Below are 18,414 nucleotides of genomic sequence, written 5' to 3'. Positions count from 1 at the left end.
TGCAAGTGCTCTTGTTACTCTGGAATGCCTATACACTGTTCCTCAAAAGTTCACTTTTTACCACCCGGAAGTCTACATTATACATCCTCCTTTCGCTGTTGTGGCTTCACGAAGAGCAACGGTGCAAAACACAAACGGCCTCACTAAAAACTCTATGTATTAGAAATCATAGTATAGTTCATTTACATTTTAGGTATTAACCTGACTCATCCAGAGCGACTTACAGTGACTTAGCAGGTTGGGATTCGGTATATTGCTCAAAGGACACTTCAACAGGGCACATAGACGTTCATGAACACACGCTGGCTGTTGCAGGGATTGAAACTGTGACGGGCTTTACTTTCTCTTTTGTCTCTCTAACCACTAAGCCAGCCTGCTTCCCCATGACGAAGTTCTGGGAATTGAGGAAACATGGGCGGGAAACATGAGAGTTGATGAGTGGGAGGGAGCATCGCGTTGTAAGTGCTGGCCCAATGCTTAGCGCTAGCAACTGATTGCACAGTATTTGAGTAGGTGGAAATAATTAACAATGAAACAGTGTCAATTGAAACATATGCACCTGAGCTTGGACATCTATTAAGGTGCAGTGAGTTTCATTCTGCTCACTGCCACCCCACGCAGTTGTGAGGATGAGGCAGGCAACGTGAAAAGCGAAGTTTATGTCTGGAAATTGATCAGTGTATTAATTTAAAATGGGGATTACATTTTGTTAAAACCAATTCAAAAGTGCGTGTTTTGACCAGGTGTTGCACCAAAAAAATACCCATCTCCTGGGCAGTCAGAATCAACTAGAATCAAGTATTCTATTGAATAAAGCTGTTATGTAGTGGTCAGAAATGCTCTATCCCACTTTTTGCTGCAGTGCAGTGGAACATTTTGTGTTGGCAAATTCTTCTTTGATTGAGCTGTGTTTAAGCCTTTTGGAATGCACCACAAATTTATAATTGAATCAAACAAGGCTATTGACTGTGAGAAGTTTTTTTTTTCTGCCAAGGCTACTGCCAGAACCTTAAAAGGAGTCATTTAGTTAGTTTGCTGTCTATACCTGTGTTATATAATATGTTCTTTTGTAAAGGGTTGCTAATTCACATCCTGTCTCTGGGAGATGATGTAAAGCAGGCGAAAACAATCCTTGAATCAGTTGAGAGTGAAAGCCACTTACTTGCGCATGTTTGAGAGCAAGGCTAACTCCTTAACCCTCACTTTTTGTCATGATTTCTGTGTAACTAGGCAATAGAATTCAAACTAAAGTATGCTGTATTGGAAATGTGCTTCTGAGGATTTAAGGGGCAGTGAATTCAGTTCAACCAAGCTGCTGTGAAAACGATAAAATACACATTTAAACGTGTTGTTACAGGTAGCTTGTCGTGCTCTTTCACATAACTCCTGAGTGTCTGCAGAGCACGCCAAACAAGGTTTCCTCTTAGTGGGAGTGGCGGCATTATCTCTGATCTGTGGCAGAGGGTTTGTAATCCCTCAGGAGAGAGGGGGAACACAGAGGGCAGACAGGCTCCACTAGCTGGCTGTTTCATAACCATGACAAGGCCAAACCATTGACTATCGCTGGCATGTGACAGGTTCATGAGAGTAGTGAAAATAGGGTCAACTTCCTGCCTCGGCTAGTTCTTTATTGTTTGGCCTTGAGCAGTTTACGGAATGTAGTTTTTTTTTTGTGTTGCTTACTGCCGTTTGAAGCAGCCTCCTTAAAGACTGTACTAAGGCAGTGCGCTGATGGCAAAAACGATAATCCTGATTCACGATTATCAATCCTGGATCACGATTATCAATCACGATTATTTGCTTCGGTTTCAGGAAACAAAATTATTTTATTGCACTTTTGCACCTTAGCATATAATTTGACTTCTTCACTTCTTTCAGTGCGGTATTTTTCAAGTAGCAGCAGCTAGAAAGTCTTACTTTGACTCTCACTGTCTCACTCAATTAAAATATTATACGAAATACGTTATTTCGTTGTGGCGCCGCTACAACCGTAAGGCAAACTTTGCACTGAATCTGTACTTGTTTGTCGTCATCTAGTTTAAAACTAAAATATCTCCAAATGACAGACGATGATCCGCTTTTAGGAACTACAACAAAGGATTTTTCTCTCTAATGCTGTGCCTATCATTTACTTCCACTTTGCTCACGCTTTTCCAAAAATGGTTTATGTAAGTTTTCGCTCTTTCTTTCCCACTGGAGCTGGCTGCCTCTCCATCTTAACTTTCATTTTGGTCACATGGGTGCACACAAAATTCCGACTTTACATATAAACTACTGACCCTGCCTATCAAAATCCTAAAATACAACTGAAGGTACACAAAATGTAAACTAATAAAACACATTTAAACTAACAAACCCCATTTTGAAAGGTACCTGGAAAATAAAGTGAAATCAAAATGGATGATAAATAAAAATGCAAAGCTGAAAATTATTAAAGGCCTTACACCCCTGGGCATGGCCTATATTAGGTCTGTGTAGTAGGTCCAACAATCTTGTCATCTGAATTCTTAGTAGCATCCACTCAATGAATGAAAGGCCTAATATAAACAAGGCTGTTGGCCAAAGGGATATTGCAGTTCAGTTTTCTTAGCAAGAGAGAAGGGGTAAGTGCAGGGCAATCCTGCAGGGGACGTTGCAAATCTGTCTCTTCTCAGAAAGCACGAAAAGTTAATAACCATAAAACTTTGCGACTACATCATAGGATTACTTTTTAAAGTTTCTCAAGAGACCAGTCTTATAGTTGAAATGAGTACTTGAGTTGATGACACAAACGCTTGATTTTAAATAAGCCTCTTCAATCGTATGCTTAATTGTATATATTTTTGCATGCATGTCAACAGCTGTCTTGACAGGGCTGACATTTCCTGTTATTATTTATTGAAAAGAGTCGTTTTGTTCCTGACAGTGCTGAGATAAGAGCATGACATGCTTGGTGCTGGGTTAGGGTTTTCCTCTAATCATATAACAACAGTAGGAACCATGACTTAGGACTTCCGTCAAACATCTGCTCAACATCATTCATTCTAGCTGTGGTTAGAGCGCCAAACTGATAATGTAACTGCTCGCTTTCAAGAAGGATGCGAGTTTAGTTGCTGTTTGGGTAGTTTGGAGACTCGGAGGATGAGGCTTTGGAGTAGTTCAAGCTTTATTTGCTCCCATCAAGTTGACAAAAACATTTACATTCTAAGCCGTCGTGCATTTCAGTGGACAAGCTTTCACCCTTAACCTGGTGTTTTGTTTTGTTTACGATACCCTGCTAGGAAAACAAATGGAGGTTTATAGATTAAGAGGACAATTCTCTATAACGGAGAATGAAGGCTGATGATTTCTCCTCTTATTTTATTATCAATATTATTATTAGTAGTAGCAGAAGCAACATATTTTTGTGGTTAGACTTTCAATCTTAGCAACACAATATTCTGTGACATACTTGTTTCCAAGATCAGTAGGCCAATAGAAAAGCTTTATTTTCACAGAGAAACTTGAATTACTAAATACTACTGACAATGCTGTGTTAACCAATCAGTATCAAAGTTGTCTCTCAGTACCATCTTGATACGACTGTGTTTCTCCACCAGAACTCTGTCGCATTGATGTGCCACTGTGCCAGGACGAGAATGCCGTTCTCAGCTTTGAGGCTATCCGTAGTATCCACAAGCAGATGGATGATGACGCAAACGGCAATGTGGACGTGGCAGAGACAGACGGGGTAAGTACCAGCCTGGAATGTCATCGTCTACAGGTGTTGGTGCTCTGTTGAAGGAGGCCACATCATCTGGCTTTACTCGGTGTGAAGAGGCTTACAGGTATCATTACTGTAATCCGTCTGAGGGATTCCTTGCCAAGATGGTCAAGGTAAATGGGATAAGTTACTGATAGCTGTAATGTCCTTAACTTGCACAGAGTTAAGTGAAGGATTTGTCGCCCACTTAACATTTTCACTTCACTGCTCCTCTTGTTGGTGTTTTTTGACAAATAATTAACCTAATTCACACTAAGTCACACTCTGTAGCTTGCATGTATGCTGTAGACATTGGTGTTGCTACGTTTGTACAAACACATTATAATCAGACTATGTGGTTTGTATTTTTGGCTGAATCACAATTTTTGTAGGGTTGGGTGAATTTGTTTCATTACAGTGAACAATTGTGAACTTCAACGAAAGCACAGTATTAGAAATCATAGCTTAAATGTGCGAGGAGTGCTTGTGAGACGTTGGGTTTGGTGCTACATAGGGCTGGGCCATATGGTTGAAATCAATATCACAATAATCATAAGGATTTTTTGATATCGCTTTATATCACAATATGGCTCACGTATGCAAAATCACATGTTTAACAATCAAATTAATGTTCATCCCATTAAACTGAATGGTAATGTTAAGTGTGATGTCAAACAAAACTGACATTTCCAAATAATATCCCTACCATACCTCATTTTTAAATAAAAAATTGCTTGTTATCATACATTTAGACAGCAGAGGTCTGTGTCACGATATCCCTAAATTACCATATCATAACGATATGATTCCACTGAAAGACGATAAATGATAATATTGAATTATCGCCCAGCATTGTGCTACACTGACAGCAGTGTGGCCTGCAGCAGACAGCCTGCGGTCCTTTTAGCTTACAGCCTGAGCTCTAGTCTAAACTCTGTTGTGGCCTTGAGGAGGCCTCCTCTGGAGCCTCATGCTGGTTTGGTTCAGCTGGTTGCATTTGGTTCAGGCTAGACCAAAGCAAGCAGCCGTATCACAGCAGTCTCTGTGCTTTTAGAAGAGGCACTTGGCATGCAGAGATCCCTGAGGCGAAGAATCAAGTGCAGTGCAGTGAACACTCATATCAGTAGTGGCTTTGAGCCAAGAAATGGAAAGCTCAAAACGGTTAAGAGCACTTCAAGACAATGGTCCTGGTTCCTGTTATGTTTCAGTGATTGAATAATGAGGTTAGGTGATTGCTATACTGAGGTTAGAACCTGCACCTGGCTCTTCTAAACTGAGCCTTGGGCCTCTGCTATATTACACAGAGAAGCTGCTATATTTCTAGTGAATATGTTTTCAGGAGCATGATATTTCACCTGCAGTGCAGACCGTCTTTCAGCCCTGTAGTGAAACCCTCCCACACAAATCTATCAAGAAAGAAAGGCATCATCATCATGACTTATTACTGTCCTCCACTCATGTTGAGTGAGCATGAGTTGGTTTTTGTGGGGGTGCAAGTCGTTATGTAGCCAAGATTTTCCTCTTCTGAAAAAAATCCAACCTGGTGGTTAAGCTAGCCTACAACATAATGGGCAACCAGTAGCAAGGTTTCCATTGGCCAAGTTTTGACCACCAAATACAACGGTACACATAAAACAAATTACAAAATGTGTAATCAAAACTGTGTTTGATGGATATGGATATTTGATGTGTTCTTCTGTATACTGACAAGGAAAAACACTCCATTGGAGGTGAGATCGGAATCCAGAGTACCAAACATTTTGGTACACTGTGCCATGTGCCATGTGCCATGTTATCCTGCGTACAGTATGTGTCTGCTTCTCAAGCCTTGGCATCTTTAAAGTCCTCACCATCATGTTTTTAATAGCTCAACAGACAGCATAAATGCACCTGTGAACATTTGTCTAATTTGCCCATACAACCCAGTATTTTGTAAAGGGCAATACACATTCCTCTGGGAACAGGTGCATGGTAAATAGTGAAGAAAGCAGTCACAATTGCTTGAATGTTGGTTTAGACATTAGAAAGTAACTAAAGCAAAGAATTCCAGTGAAACTAGTGGTGACTGCAGGTCGAAACTGTAGAGTGCAGACTGTCCTATTGGGTGACTCCCTCAAATCAGTTGCATTTCTTGTTATTGGAAAGTTAGAAATTTTTGCAGTGATGACAGTGTCACAAAACCTATAGTATTTGTTTTTTCACAGGCTTTAGGCTGTATTTGTTTTAATAACGTATCTTTACACTATCTTTACTGGGTGATTAACACACAGATGTCGTATTGTAGAATAACTTAACATGAGTGAAAAGGGAATTTTGTGCTGTTCCAGGCCATTAAATCTCTAGTGGGAAATGTTATGCGCAGGCTCAAAGATACAGATTTCTTTTACAGTCATTTTCCTGCTATGGTAGTGTATAGTTGAGATATTTATAGTGTTTTATGGTCCTTTCACGGTGAGTGAGGCAAATACACACATAGGCCATCTGAATTGCCTTTTATGCAAGATCCATAATTAACCTACATGTTACTGTGACCAGACCATCGAGATAAAACTGGTCACAATGCTCAGTGCTCACAATAAATCCAAGCCAGTCTACAGCAAGCTTGCAAAATCGATTGAAAGTGTAAAGTGTCTCTGGCCTCTGGATTTTCAACCATGTCACACATGTTGTTATTCAGCCTAACGCTACTGAACAGGACTGTTGTTCAGGATGTGTGCATTGGCTATGGTCTGATCAGGTTTGAATCCTTTGTGAGGTTAAAGTAAAACTAAAGCATTCCACTGAGTAGAGCACTCTCATTCCATTGAAATGAAGTAACTGCCCTTGGTGATTCACACTGGTATAAGACTTGATTATCTTTGTAACCACTCTATAAAACATCCTTGTCATCCTGCAGTTCCTAAGAGAGGATCTCAACTACCATGATCCCAAGGCCAAGCATAACAGCTTCCATGGAGACGACCAGTTCATCAGTGTGGAGGACTTGTGGAACGCATGGAAAGGCTCTGAAGGTACTGCACTGAAGCCTCTCTTTTTCCACTGAAGGCCAGCAGCAACTGCACAAAGCAGGCCTTCTCCCAGACAGATTTTGCTCTTTGCATCTTTTTGCATTTATGAGTCTGAGTTGCACGCTCTGAATCTCGCTCTGCACACTTTGTTCTGCTTTTGATATGCTCTGCCCATACTGATTGTTTGATGTTGCCTCGGTCTTTGTTTTTTGTTATTTTCATTTTAAATGAAGCACTATGATGATACTTCTTGTGCTTTTGGCTGTCAGTCCCGGAAGACTGCAGGGTTTCTGATAGCCATCAAAGTAGAGTTCAGGTTTTCTCCCATGACCAAAAAAGAAAAGGGTGGGTCACGGTTTACTCTGTGTAGACTCCTCATTCACCCAATAAAGGAGCAAGGCAGTTGACCAGCCATATCAGGCATATCAAAATTGTGAAGCAAAGTGCAGCCCACTTATCAGCTCCTGGCAGAGGGGCATCATTGAGTCTGTCAACACAAAATTCACATACACACATGAACATACTCTCACCTCCTTCTGCCTATCTCTTTGGCTGGCCTGTTGTGTTCTCTTTAAGAGCAGAGTTCATTACACTCATGGCTTTTTACACCCTTTCCTTTAGCCTCCCTTCTTTTCTCCCTTTTTTGCTTATGGTTCTGTCTGACTTACCCCGCATTGCAGCTTCTTCTTAGGGCTCAGGAGGTTCTGAGCCAGGGAACTGGGTCTTTGTTCAGGCCAGCAGCATGCTGCACATTAACACAGACAACCCACACTGTTGACTCTCTGCCAGGAGCTGTTTTGGAGTGGATTTCCCTTCCCCTGTTTTTATTGAGAGCAAGCCAGTGTATATATGTTATGATAGCGGATACCTCTTAGCTGATTTAGGATATAGGTGTACACGGTCATAAAATGTTGAGTGGAATCACAGATGTCCCTCTCAAGTCTCAAGTTGCGTACTCTGTGATGGATATATATAGCCCTATCTGAGTACTGTAGGTGTCAGAGGAGTGAGAGTCAGTGAGGACTTTACGTTCATGTTTTTGGTTTGTCTTTTTCCCCTCAGTGTATAATTGGACGGTGGATGAGGTGGTAGAATGGCTCATCACCTATGTGGAACTGCCACAGTATGTGGATGCCTTTCGCAAGATGCATTTTAATGGAAGTGCCATGCCAAGGTAAGTGACGTTACAAGCTGCTGTGACGTTTATCCTAACCTACAGCGCAGTTCTGAAGTGTGACCAGTTCATCGCTGTCCAGTGAAAACCTTGTATCTCCAAAATATCAACTTTTCACAAACTAAGAAAAGCAGCCTTGTTTTAAGCTTGGCCACAATTTTTGAGTTTATACAGTGGGTTTTGAGATAATTCTACCACCAAGGATGGTAGAAGTATGGAATCCTTTAACTAAAGTGAAAACATGAAAATCACCAAAACTGGAGTTACAAGGTTTTCACATGACAACATTGATATGCAATGTGGGACTGGTGTTACCACAAATGATTGACTTTAGTGCCAGAAATTAAAAACCCTTAATTTAATTTAACCCTTGGGTTAAATTCCCTATTCAAATCAGTCAACGTCAGCTTTACAATATTTACTTTGTTGGCTAGCTTTTTTGCCTAAAATTAAACTGCTTTTGCAAGGCATCCAATCACTACATCTACGTCTGTTGAAGTAGCACAATCAGTGCATTAAACAATTAGTGTAGCTTCGACCTAATTGGTCGGATTCTAAAGATTTGTTAAAGGCTTGGATTACACATACTTTGAAATGGATTACACCCTTTATTGATTTGTTGTTCCTGACTGTGGTGGGGCTTACCACCTCTAAAACAATTTTGGACTGAGGTAAGTCAAATATTATCTGCTGTTTTGAATGAAAATGTACAACTTAAAACAGCTGAATAACTTGAATACACCTAAATTACTGATGAACTTTGTACAATCTAAATGGAGCATGACATCATGTGACAACTGGGTCTCTCTCTTGGCAGTGTCTATAACATACTTGAATAAATAATAGTATAGGCCAACAGTTGCATATTGACAAATATAAACATTGAGAACATTGAAAATGGAACTGATTGCTTAGTTTTGTATTTTAGCCTTTTTGCTGCCTTTTCTATCTGAAATATTAACAGAAATTAGGCTATAGTTGTGTTTCCAAATTTGGTGATCTCGGACAAGATTAGAGAATTGTTAAGAGGAATCGAAAATGGCATTGGTATAAATAAAACCCCATTGATTTTTATCTCTAGTCACAGCACTTCAAAGGTGAGATTCTACCGAGGCACAGAAACAGTCCTAAATACTAAGAAATGTCATGGTAAATTTGCGTTTCAGAAAAAAGGAGATGCTGCTGTGCTCCTCACTATTTCTACCAAGTAACAAAGTTATTTTAAAACTGTGCACAGTTCTATTCTTCTTTCCTTGTTCCTCCAAAACCGCTGCGTCTCTGTTCTTCTTCAGGCTTGCTGTGAAGAATGCCACTCTGACGCTCTCTATTCTGAAGATGCTGGATCGCAGCCATGTTCAGAAGATGCAGCTCAAATCTTTGGACACTGTACTGTTTGGAGCCCCACTGAGTAAGTGAGGTTCTTCTGTTTTAGTACCTGTAGCTACTCTCTTTGAATAAGCTTTGAATTTAATGTCTGAGTAGGTTAAGGAGCCCTGTAAAAAGTTTAATACTGGAGATCATTCTCATTAATTTGAGAAACATGTCATAGCATCAGTGGTTAGAATATACAGTATTGCACAGTGGAGCCTTGCAATATTGTGGCTTGTGTAATAATTTTAGATCTTATCACAAGGGCTATGCAAGTGAACAGGCAAGAAGTCCAAGTTACATTTAAGTTAATAGCCTATACTATAGTGTACAAATATGATGCTAAACTGACTGAAGATGCTATTGAATTGTGTGAGAAATTGAACAACTGTTGTAGTTTATTTATGTTAATGGCACCATTACAGATTACTAGCTTCAAGCCATTGAGGAAGGAGAATTGGACAAAGAGCTGCATGGTGCAGAGATCAATAGTAAAATGTCATTATGCCATGTTTGGCCATGGGCAACACTCATATCAGACAAGCAAAAACAATGGCCTCATTTAGTCAACCTAAGCCTGTATTTACTTTAAATCTTCCTGATGTTTTAGTCAACTTTTTTCTTTTTCTTTTTTTTCATTTCACATCAAATATGGCTTTTAAATCAACATTGAGTGTCCCAGGTTATCCCCAGCTGCAATATTAACATGTCAGTTGTGACATGCCAACCCTCCAAAATACAATTCTAGTTTACTGTCATGCAAAACTATCATCACAGCATCTTCTTAAGAAATCCAGTTCATTCTCTCTTTCAAAGTGTTTCCTAATGTCTTCTGAGGGAAGCCATTGGTATTCCAGTTCAGTAGTTTAGTTTTTAATAGGATGTGTTTGTTTTTTGTCTTTAAAGTGAAATTGAAATTCATGGTTTGGTTCTTAGGTAATCTCAATACTGACAATAACAGAATTTACCCACTGCTTAATGAAAGGATAAACATAGATAAACCATGACCTGTTTCAAAATGCACGGCCATGTCGTTCACAGTAACACCAGCCAACAACGACACGTCGTTTTAGGCTGAATGATGATAAGAAACATGTCATTGTTGCCCTATGACTCCTGTTCATTTAGTGTTGGTGGTGGCTATTTTGACGCTGTTCACTGACTAATGGCAGAGAACCAAACCATGCATTCCAGTTTTACCTGGGCCAACATTTACGCCCCAGCCAAAGAACCTATCACGTGCAGAAAAAAATGGGATAATCCTTTAAGTATCCCGTTTGTAGAGAAACCAGTTCCCGGTCCACAAGACCAGCTCTGTCAATTTGAGGGGTTGAGGAAGTGAGCTGAGGTGAGAACAGGCTGCTCTGTATTCCAGACACACCTCTCTGCGCACTGAGACAAATAAACACACCACTCCTCCTCTCCCTCTCCCCTCTCCACTATCTCTACTCCAGTCTGCAGCTATAGAATGTGAGCTTTCAGGTTTTCGTTCTTGTTTAGGGAACTGCAGCATCATCACATTTGACGGGGTGTGTCTCGGCAGACATGCTTTCGTGCATAGCGAAGTACAATAGAAATTTTAACTGGTTCCCCCTAGGCTTGACCGCCTTGGCAGTACAATGTTAACATGGGAAAACATGTTCCCAGAATAACTGCCAAAATGCTCATTGTTTTCATGTGAAGTCACATGATTATTGTGTAGGGCTTTGTGTGGAGAGGTTGAAGCATGGCACACCTATACTGGGGTTTTGCACTATTAGGCCTAGAAGTAGGGAGAGTCACAGACTAGGGCTTATGTAATGGTACAAAATATTAATGTTGCCCAGAGCCTTCCCTTCCCTTGAAGTTCTGCACACTGTCTTAACTGAAGCAACAGTAAAATCTACTTTGCAGACAAGTTAAAAGGGGAAGGCTGCATATTTGGAAGAAGAGAGCTGATGAAAGCAAAGATATGTAAACAGTTGTGGAGAAGCAAGAGGAGGAAAATTAATGAGCCCTCCATAGAAAGTGAGCGGTTACAAAGGAAAGTAACTGCAGAGCGGAAGCGTGTTTAGTAGTCTGTGTCTGGCATGTGTCATTGTGCATGTGTTTTGTTGGAGTCCCACCCGAAGGAAGACATTAGAGAGGGCTGTCTGGTTTTGACAGCCTCTCAAAGCCAGGGGGGTCCGGCTAATAGTCACACAGACTGCCTGGATATAGCAGCAGCATTTTAAGACACATCTCACAATGGATTGATCCTAATCTGCCTCAGAAGTGGACACTTGTGTAATGATTAACACAGTTTTACCAAATTGGACCCACTTACTGCTTTGTTTGTGACTCATTTTCCACAAAATGGAACTGTTCACCAAAGGCATAATAGAACAAAAACACATTTGAGTCTAGTCATTCCCAGTGTAATGGTTAATTAAATGTCACTTTGGACTGTCTTGGTGGCATTCCTTAAAGGCAGTCATGCAGTATTTATGAAGTAGCAAATTACATAGACTAGACTGAGGCGATAACAGAAAAGGCCAGCTAGTGTGTAGGCTGTTTTGGACAGATAATGTTGTAACTGCAGTAATTAGACCAGCATCAGGAAAAGTCTAGCATCAGGAACTTATTTCATATGACTTCAGGGATACACAATATTTGTCTGAATTGGTTGTGCTGGCACCCAATGCAGACCCAAGGTAAATTGAGCATAAATGTATGTTTTTTCCTCTTTATTTTGCACAGTTTAAAAACAAGAAAGAGAAGACATGAGAAAAAAAACAAAGGTAGCAGTATATAATGCAGGGAAGAGGCAAGAGACCCTTATTCATGGCTTCTACCAAAGTAATAAACATCATTACAACACAGTGTTATTAGATTATTTCAGTCAAATATCATGACCACATATTTGGGAGTTGTGCGATTGCGCATAGGAAGCAATGATCGGCTTTACATATGTAAGATGTGATGAGTAAGCCAAAGCCTTGTGATCTCTCTACTGTGTGGTCTTCTTGTTCTGTAGGATTGAGAAGAGACAGTGGCACAGGCCCATAGCTGTACTGTACTGTACTGTACTGTAGGTCCCCAGTCTGCCAGCTTTCCCTGCTGCTCCCAACAGCTTGACTGTGCTGCTGTTTTGGCTCTGACTGACCTGTGTTTGATCTGGATTTTGTAAGCAAGCCTACAGAAATAAACATGTGTCACCCTGGCTGATCATTGAGCACAAACATTAGAGGCCTAGTGATTTTCCCATTACCCTACATTGGGCACATGAAAAATGGGCCGTGTGCCATGGGGAGAGACATTGGGTCACTTGGTTCCTTGTAAATAACAGCCAGCGTACAGGAATTAGTTTGTAAGGCTCTTTCTCTTAGCTGGCATGTCCTCTTCGATCTTATCTACAGCGATGCAAGTCCCATATAGACTGGCAGGTTTGTTTTTTCGCCTCATTTTACTTCCCTCTTGTCTCACTACAGGAAGGAAGTAGTGTTTGTTGAAATCTCATTCCCTCACACACCCTTTCCAGGTTTGAAAGAAAAACCAAGCAAAATAGATGGGATTGATGTTTGATATTGAAATTCACTGAAGAAAGTTTCAAGTAAAGCTTTAAGAATTTGATCTGATTTCCTGTAGCTATATTGTAGGTATGTTTGTTGGGTTTTTTTTTAAATCCAATGAAATCCTAGCTAGACTTGTGAGTTGATCACACGTCTGGCCACGCTGTCGCACAGGATGTTTGCCATAAGGTCAAATATGAGGAATGCTCTTAGTCTTTTGGTCCTATTATCTTCTTTGGCTGACATTGCAGGTGCTTCTGTTAGTGGCACAACCACAGAAGTAACAGGTACTGTAATCATGAAGTAAAATCGTGAAAACAACACTGGTGGTTATGAATCATCATAGTGTTCATCATGATAGACATAGAATCTATTCCAGAAGTTAAGTAAGGTAGCAAGTAGGGAACAACCTCTGTAGTTATAGAAAGTTTATTGTAATTTGGGTTTTTGTTAATGCTTCATTGTGAGTGATTTTCATATATGCAGCACAGTAATTGGTTTAACTCTTCTTTAGCATAATGCAAGGTGGCAGCATCCCTGGGTGAAAATGTTGCAAGCGACAGGAAAGCCACATGTATTTGTGGCGAGATCAACTTGCAAGATTATCTGGTTCACAAGGCTATTCATTCCCGGCTCTGTGGAAACTGCCACACAACAGTGATATTTTCCGATTTGACAAATGACAAAAGGACCAGATTTAAAGATGTAGGATTTAAATACTAAATTGATTCAGAGTTGAATTTTCCTTTTTTAAATGGCCTTTGTAAAAGGTCTCCTTGCTTGAAAGATGATCTCAAATCTCATCTGAGGCTTTGTGGCTAATTATAAATGAGGTGGCTGCTGCCTGGCTGGCTGTGACTGTTTGGAATTGAACAGCTATGAATCCCTTAGGATGACAACATGACAGCATACTCACACCTCACTCCCGACTGCTCAGGAGACCAGAAGGACGAGAGCTATGGTTTGATTCATCACCTCTGCTGTGTAGCAGAATGTCACAGTTCCCATACTTTGGTTTTCTGTGTGTTGTTTGTTAGCATCAGTTACCAGACTGAAATAGGTTGTGTTAAGCTGCCTTTATCTTGGTGTTTTGGACTAGGGCCAGCTTACCCCAACCTGAACTTGTACTACTGACTCTCTTCTATTTGTGTTGCTTCACAACAGTTGCAGTATGACTAGGCTATGTTCAAACTGCCATCTTTTTTTCTTCCAGATTGACTTAAACTACACATAGAATCCATGTCAAGCTTGTTCACAGTTAGACAGGCTTCACTTTTTCATCTTGATATATCACCATACTAAAACATATCTCTTCCTCTTTATTCTTCCTGTCTCCCCAGTGAATAGACATAACCACTTGAAGGATTTCATGCTGGTCGTGTCAATAGTCATCGGCATGGGCGGCTGCTGGTTTGCCTACATCCAGAACCGCTACTCTAAGGACCACATGAAGAAGATGATGAAAGACCTGGAGGGCCTGCAGAGAGCGGAGCAGAGTCTGCATGACCTACAGCAGAAGTGAGAGTTTTTCCCACCACCCACAGGACAAACCATGTTCTGCAGCTGCTTCTGGCCATGCTTCTTGGAGAGTTGTATTATGCAGACATTTGTCTTGCATTTCCACATTGAACACAATATTGAATATTGAGCAGCTTTTGTTTTAAGTCTTCACATTAGAACCGTTTGTATCTCAAACACACACTCCCCATCCCATAGTGTAAAGTATAGATCTCATACACTGGTGCACCCTTGTAAGTTGGTAATCTTAGTAGTTACAGTAAAATAAATTGGCGGCGGTGTCATTACTGATAGTGGAGGCATTTTCCCTTATGCTCATAGACTGGCAATATTAAATATGAGCCCCAAGAACTTTACTGTGCAAATAAGAAACACTTGATCGTTAAACGTTTGCATATAGTGAATTTGATTTGCTGACCCAAGTCATGGGTTTTTGTGGCAACTTTCACAAGACTGTGGTGATTGCATGTACAGAGGTCCATTCTTCAGAAACAGGAAGTGAAAGACTATATCTGGATCATAAAAGGCTGGGAGAACTGGACTGTGATTCATTGGTCAGACTCTTAACAAATGACTCCACTAGGGCTGTCAATTGCCCCTAAAAATTCAATCTAATGAATCAACTGAAATGAGTCAAATTCAACTGAAATGTGAATATTAATGATACAAATTTACATAATATTGACACATGAAAGCAAGAGTGCGAGGAATGGACAATGTGTTCTGTTCAGATGGAGATTCTGTCTGGTGTCGCAGTTTTTCAGTCATTCAATTTCTTGAAAGATTTGAGTTGGTCTTCTGCTGAATCTTCTGTTGCCATTAGCAAGCATGTGTTTGCTAAAAAGGAGCTAGCAGGCTAGTAGAAGATTATCGCAAGAGCAACAGTGATGAGAGTCTAAGGCAGTGGTGCGTTCAGATCAGTCGGCTGTTTAAAAACAACAAAAAACTGCTGTTTTTGACACATTTGACGGGCAGGTTGGGACTTGAGTTCGTTTAGATTTTTTTACATCAAAGTAAACGGCATTACCAAGGCATACAGTCATTTTTGGTTTCAGTGTGACTTAAAATGTGCTGCGTTCAAGACACACTGTGCCTCCGGCGTTTACACATGGATAGGGCCTAGATCATTGAGGTGTGCCAACCTCTTGATCTTTTGATGGTTTGCAGGGCCAGATCGCACAGCGGACATCCCTCCTGTGTTACTCCAGGTAACATGCGCCCTTTCCATGACAGGTGCTGTGGCAGCCGGACAAGAACCACAATATCTTTATCTCTCGCCAGACACTGTTGCGCCAAAACACACAACCAAGGGCAGACTCCATTGTGTTGCGGCTTTCCAAACATTTTAGGTGCCATTGACTGTACACGTGACCATCGGGATGCAGAGCGCAGGAGAACAAATGTAAAGGAATAGGAAAGGAAATATTCTGTGACCATTCAATTGATATGTCATGCAGACAAGACCGTAACACGTGTAAGCACAAAGCTGCAAACTTGAGTGTGAAGCAGTTCACATTAAGAAACTCATCTTTTGATATAAAATCTGAGATCACTTTAGATTTTCAAAGCATATTTTATGCTTTTGTCCAATTAATGTCCCAAGGACAAGTTTCCAATTCAATCTTTGTGCGTTGTCATTCTGAACAAAATTGAATGAGAGGCACTCTGTATATAAAGGCAGGCAGTGAAAGACATAGAAACCAAGGTATTGAATAAACCCATGCACAAGCAAGGGCACACCCAGTATCATCACTGTTAATCAAATACTCTGAGTCTGAATAGGAATAGATTTATGCGTACGGATCTCAATCCCCATAATTCCTGCGTAATTTAAGGTTGTTTGAATTGTGCCCAATTTGAATTTGTATCCGGGTTGAACTGGCAACAGATTCTGACAGCAGAAGGTAAAAATTATAGTTGAGGCAAAGCTTGGATTAGGTCATGTCACAGTCTCTAACTTTGACATTGATTGATCAATAATAGTGCAGTTTGATAAATGTTCAGAGGACACACTGTCATTGTGTTCAGTTTAGCAGGGAGTGCAGGATAAAGGGCATCAGTTTTTGGGCATCATGGCCAGAGTAAGGGGCAATGACAGCCATTGCTATGTGGCTGCATAACATTCCTGCCCTGATGCTTAGGGACATTGAACAGCGGTGGATGAGCATCAGACATTTCAGTCTCTTTAACTGCCCTCATTACCCTTACAATTTGCTCTTCATTTCAGACACAGCCTATTTTCAGCTGGCTGTTTTGGAGACAGGTTTTTGAAACATGAGACGGAAAGCTTTTATGATGTACAGTGGATAGGACCGATAAGACAGAAGTCTTCGGTGTCTTCGATTGAACCAAATTCCTTCCTGTCTGTTTTCATCTCAGCCTTTGACCCCAGCTCTTATTCCATATACAGTAATTACACCTCTACACACAGCTTGAGAGCGTGTGTGCGCATGTTTTCTTACTTGTTGTACATTGTGTAGTGTTATGTGCACCTCTTTGTGCGAGCAGTGCAACAAGGGTAGTGGAAAGTATGTCTGTGTGCTTTGCCTGCTGAATACTGACCAACAGGCCCATTCACTGCTCCATGGGGACAAGCTGGGTGGTTCTGTGGCTTTATACTGTAATCAGTTGTGAACACGCACACCTGCCAATGTCAACTTTGAAGTGACATCAGGCATTTCTTTCCTACTAAGCTGTGTCACATGTTTAGTTCACTGGCACAGTGTAGACTAGCTAGCTTTTAGCCTATATCTTTAACGCACGTGTTGAATAAAGGCCAACCACTGAAAAGTTTATTAGACCCTGCCTGTGTCTGGATGCTGTAAACGGGTAACATAACCTACCATAGCTTGTGCATGTATTACCTTGCCTTTTTTATAGCAAAGAGTATAGTCTTGGAACAAATTTTTGTCATGCCTCTTGACACTATTATATCCCATATCCTGACAGTGGGTGTAGTGGGTCCTAATGCTTTGCCTGCTCATTCATTCTCACCGTAAAATATCTCTGCCATTATACTATGGTGGTGTGCAACTGGAGTTAAATCTCATCTCTGGTGGGTAAAGGCAACCACACACCTACGATGAACAACGCGCATCTATTTGACTCATCATTTCACATTTATAGCCGGTTTCTCATAAAGTAGAATAATGTGTCTCTTAATGGAAAATAATTTGAAATGTCAATTGCATTTACTAAGGAATTGCAGCAGCTTGTGTATCCATAACTGATATGCAATGTTTTACATTGTTTGGAATTAATGAAAAGCTAGCCTGTGTATCTACTGCCAGAACCAAGTGACAGTGATTCTACTACCTTTTTAAATAATACCTGGAATACCTGATTCCCTGATTCTCTGATATCTCAGAGTTATTGCTAGTCATTTCACTGTTCTAAATCAGATCCCCTATATGTGTTGCTGTCTGGACAGCCAAGCAGTGGAGCTGTAGGGGTACTGTAAGGCATATATTATATAGTAGGTTACTATAACTAAGGCTACAAGAGGCTGGCAGCTCCTGCAGTATGTGCTTTGGGAGCGGAGGGAGGGAGGGGGGTATGTCCTCTGTGTCTGTAGCCGTGCCTTTCTTCCTGATCCCTCCTGCCAGCTGCTCTCTTTCCAGACCTTCAAGCAGATCCTGTGGCAGTATCAAGTAGCCTGGCCCAGCCACGGCTTCCCTGTTGGGAGGCAGTGGGAGGAGGCTTTGACTGGAGCTGGATTTCCTGAGTGCCTTTTACACTGCAGCCTGGCCCAGCCACGGTCTCACTGTTGGGAGATGGTGTTAAGCATGACTGCTTAACATGTCAGCTCTAGTGCTAATTCACCCACATTGGGACCGGGGTGTGGTGTACAGACAGACATCCTGGGCAAGCACTGGCGACCTCTAGACAGTAACATTGCATGATTGATAGGCGTTGATCACTGAGTTCACATTAATGTTACTCAGACAGGTTACTTAAATACAACTGTCATATTATTAGTGTGTAAAAAAGCCTATGTCAGTTACAAACAGTACCCTGCTGCTGCAAAATCTGCAGAGACATTGTGTTTCCTGTGAACCCTGCAATGCAGATCAACTGAAACAGCATTTGGCCTCT

The 18,414-nt window shown here is 41.0% G+C and overlaps 1 protein-coding gene across 4 annotated transcripts in view; it reads left to right on the top strand.

The window, feature by feature from the left end:
• The window catches only part of stim1a (stromal interaction molecule 1a), a 30,174-nt gene that overhangs the window by 2,736 nt on the left and 9,024 nt on the right, over positions 1-18,414 (top strand). For all 4 annotated transcript variants that reach the window (XM_078283965.1, XM_078283967.1, XM_071925344.2 and 1 more), the window contains exons 3-7: positions 3,579-3,709; positions 6,618-6,732; positions 7,792-7,903; positions 9,196-9,311; positions 14,142-14,319. In XM_078283965.1, coding sequence (XP_078140091.1) covers positions 3,579-3,709; positions 6,618-6,732; positions 7,792-7,903; positions 9,196-9,311; positions 14,142-14,319 — 652 coding nt within the window. The remainder of the gene's footprint in view (positions 1-3,578; positions 3,710-6,617; positions 6,733-7,791; positions 7,904-9,195; positions 9,312-14,141; positions 14,320-18,414) is intronic.

This window comes from Centroberyx gerrardi, chromosome 6 (genome assembly GCF_048128805.1).
Source record: "Centroberyx gerrardi isolate f3 chromosome 6, fCenGer3.hap1.cur.20231027, whole genome shotgun sequence".
Classification (NCBI taxonomy): Eukaryota; Metazoa; Chordata; class Actinopteri; order Beryciformes; family Berycidae; genus Centroberyx; species Centroberyx gerrardi.
The sequence above is the reverse complement of the archived record's forward strand: the minus strand, read 5'-3'. Positions and strand labels throughout refer to the sequence as shown.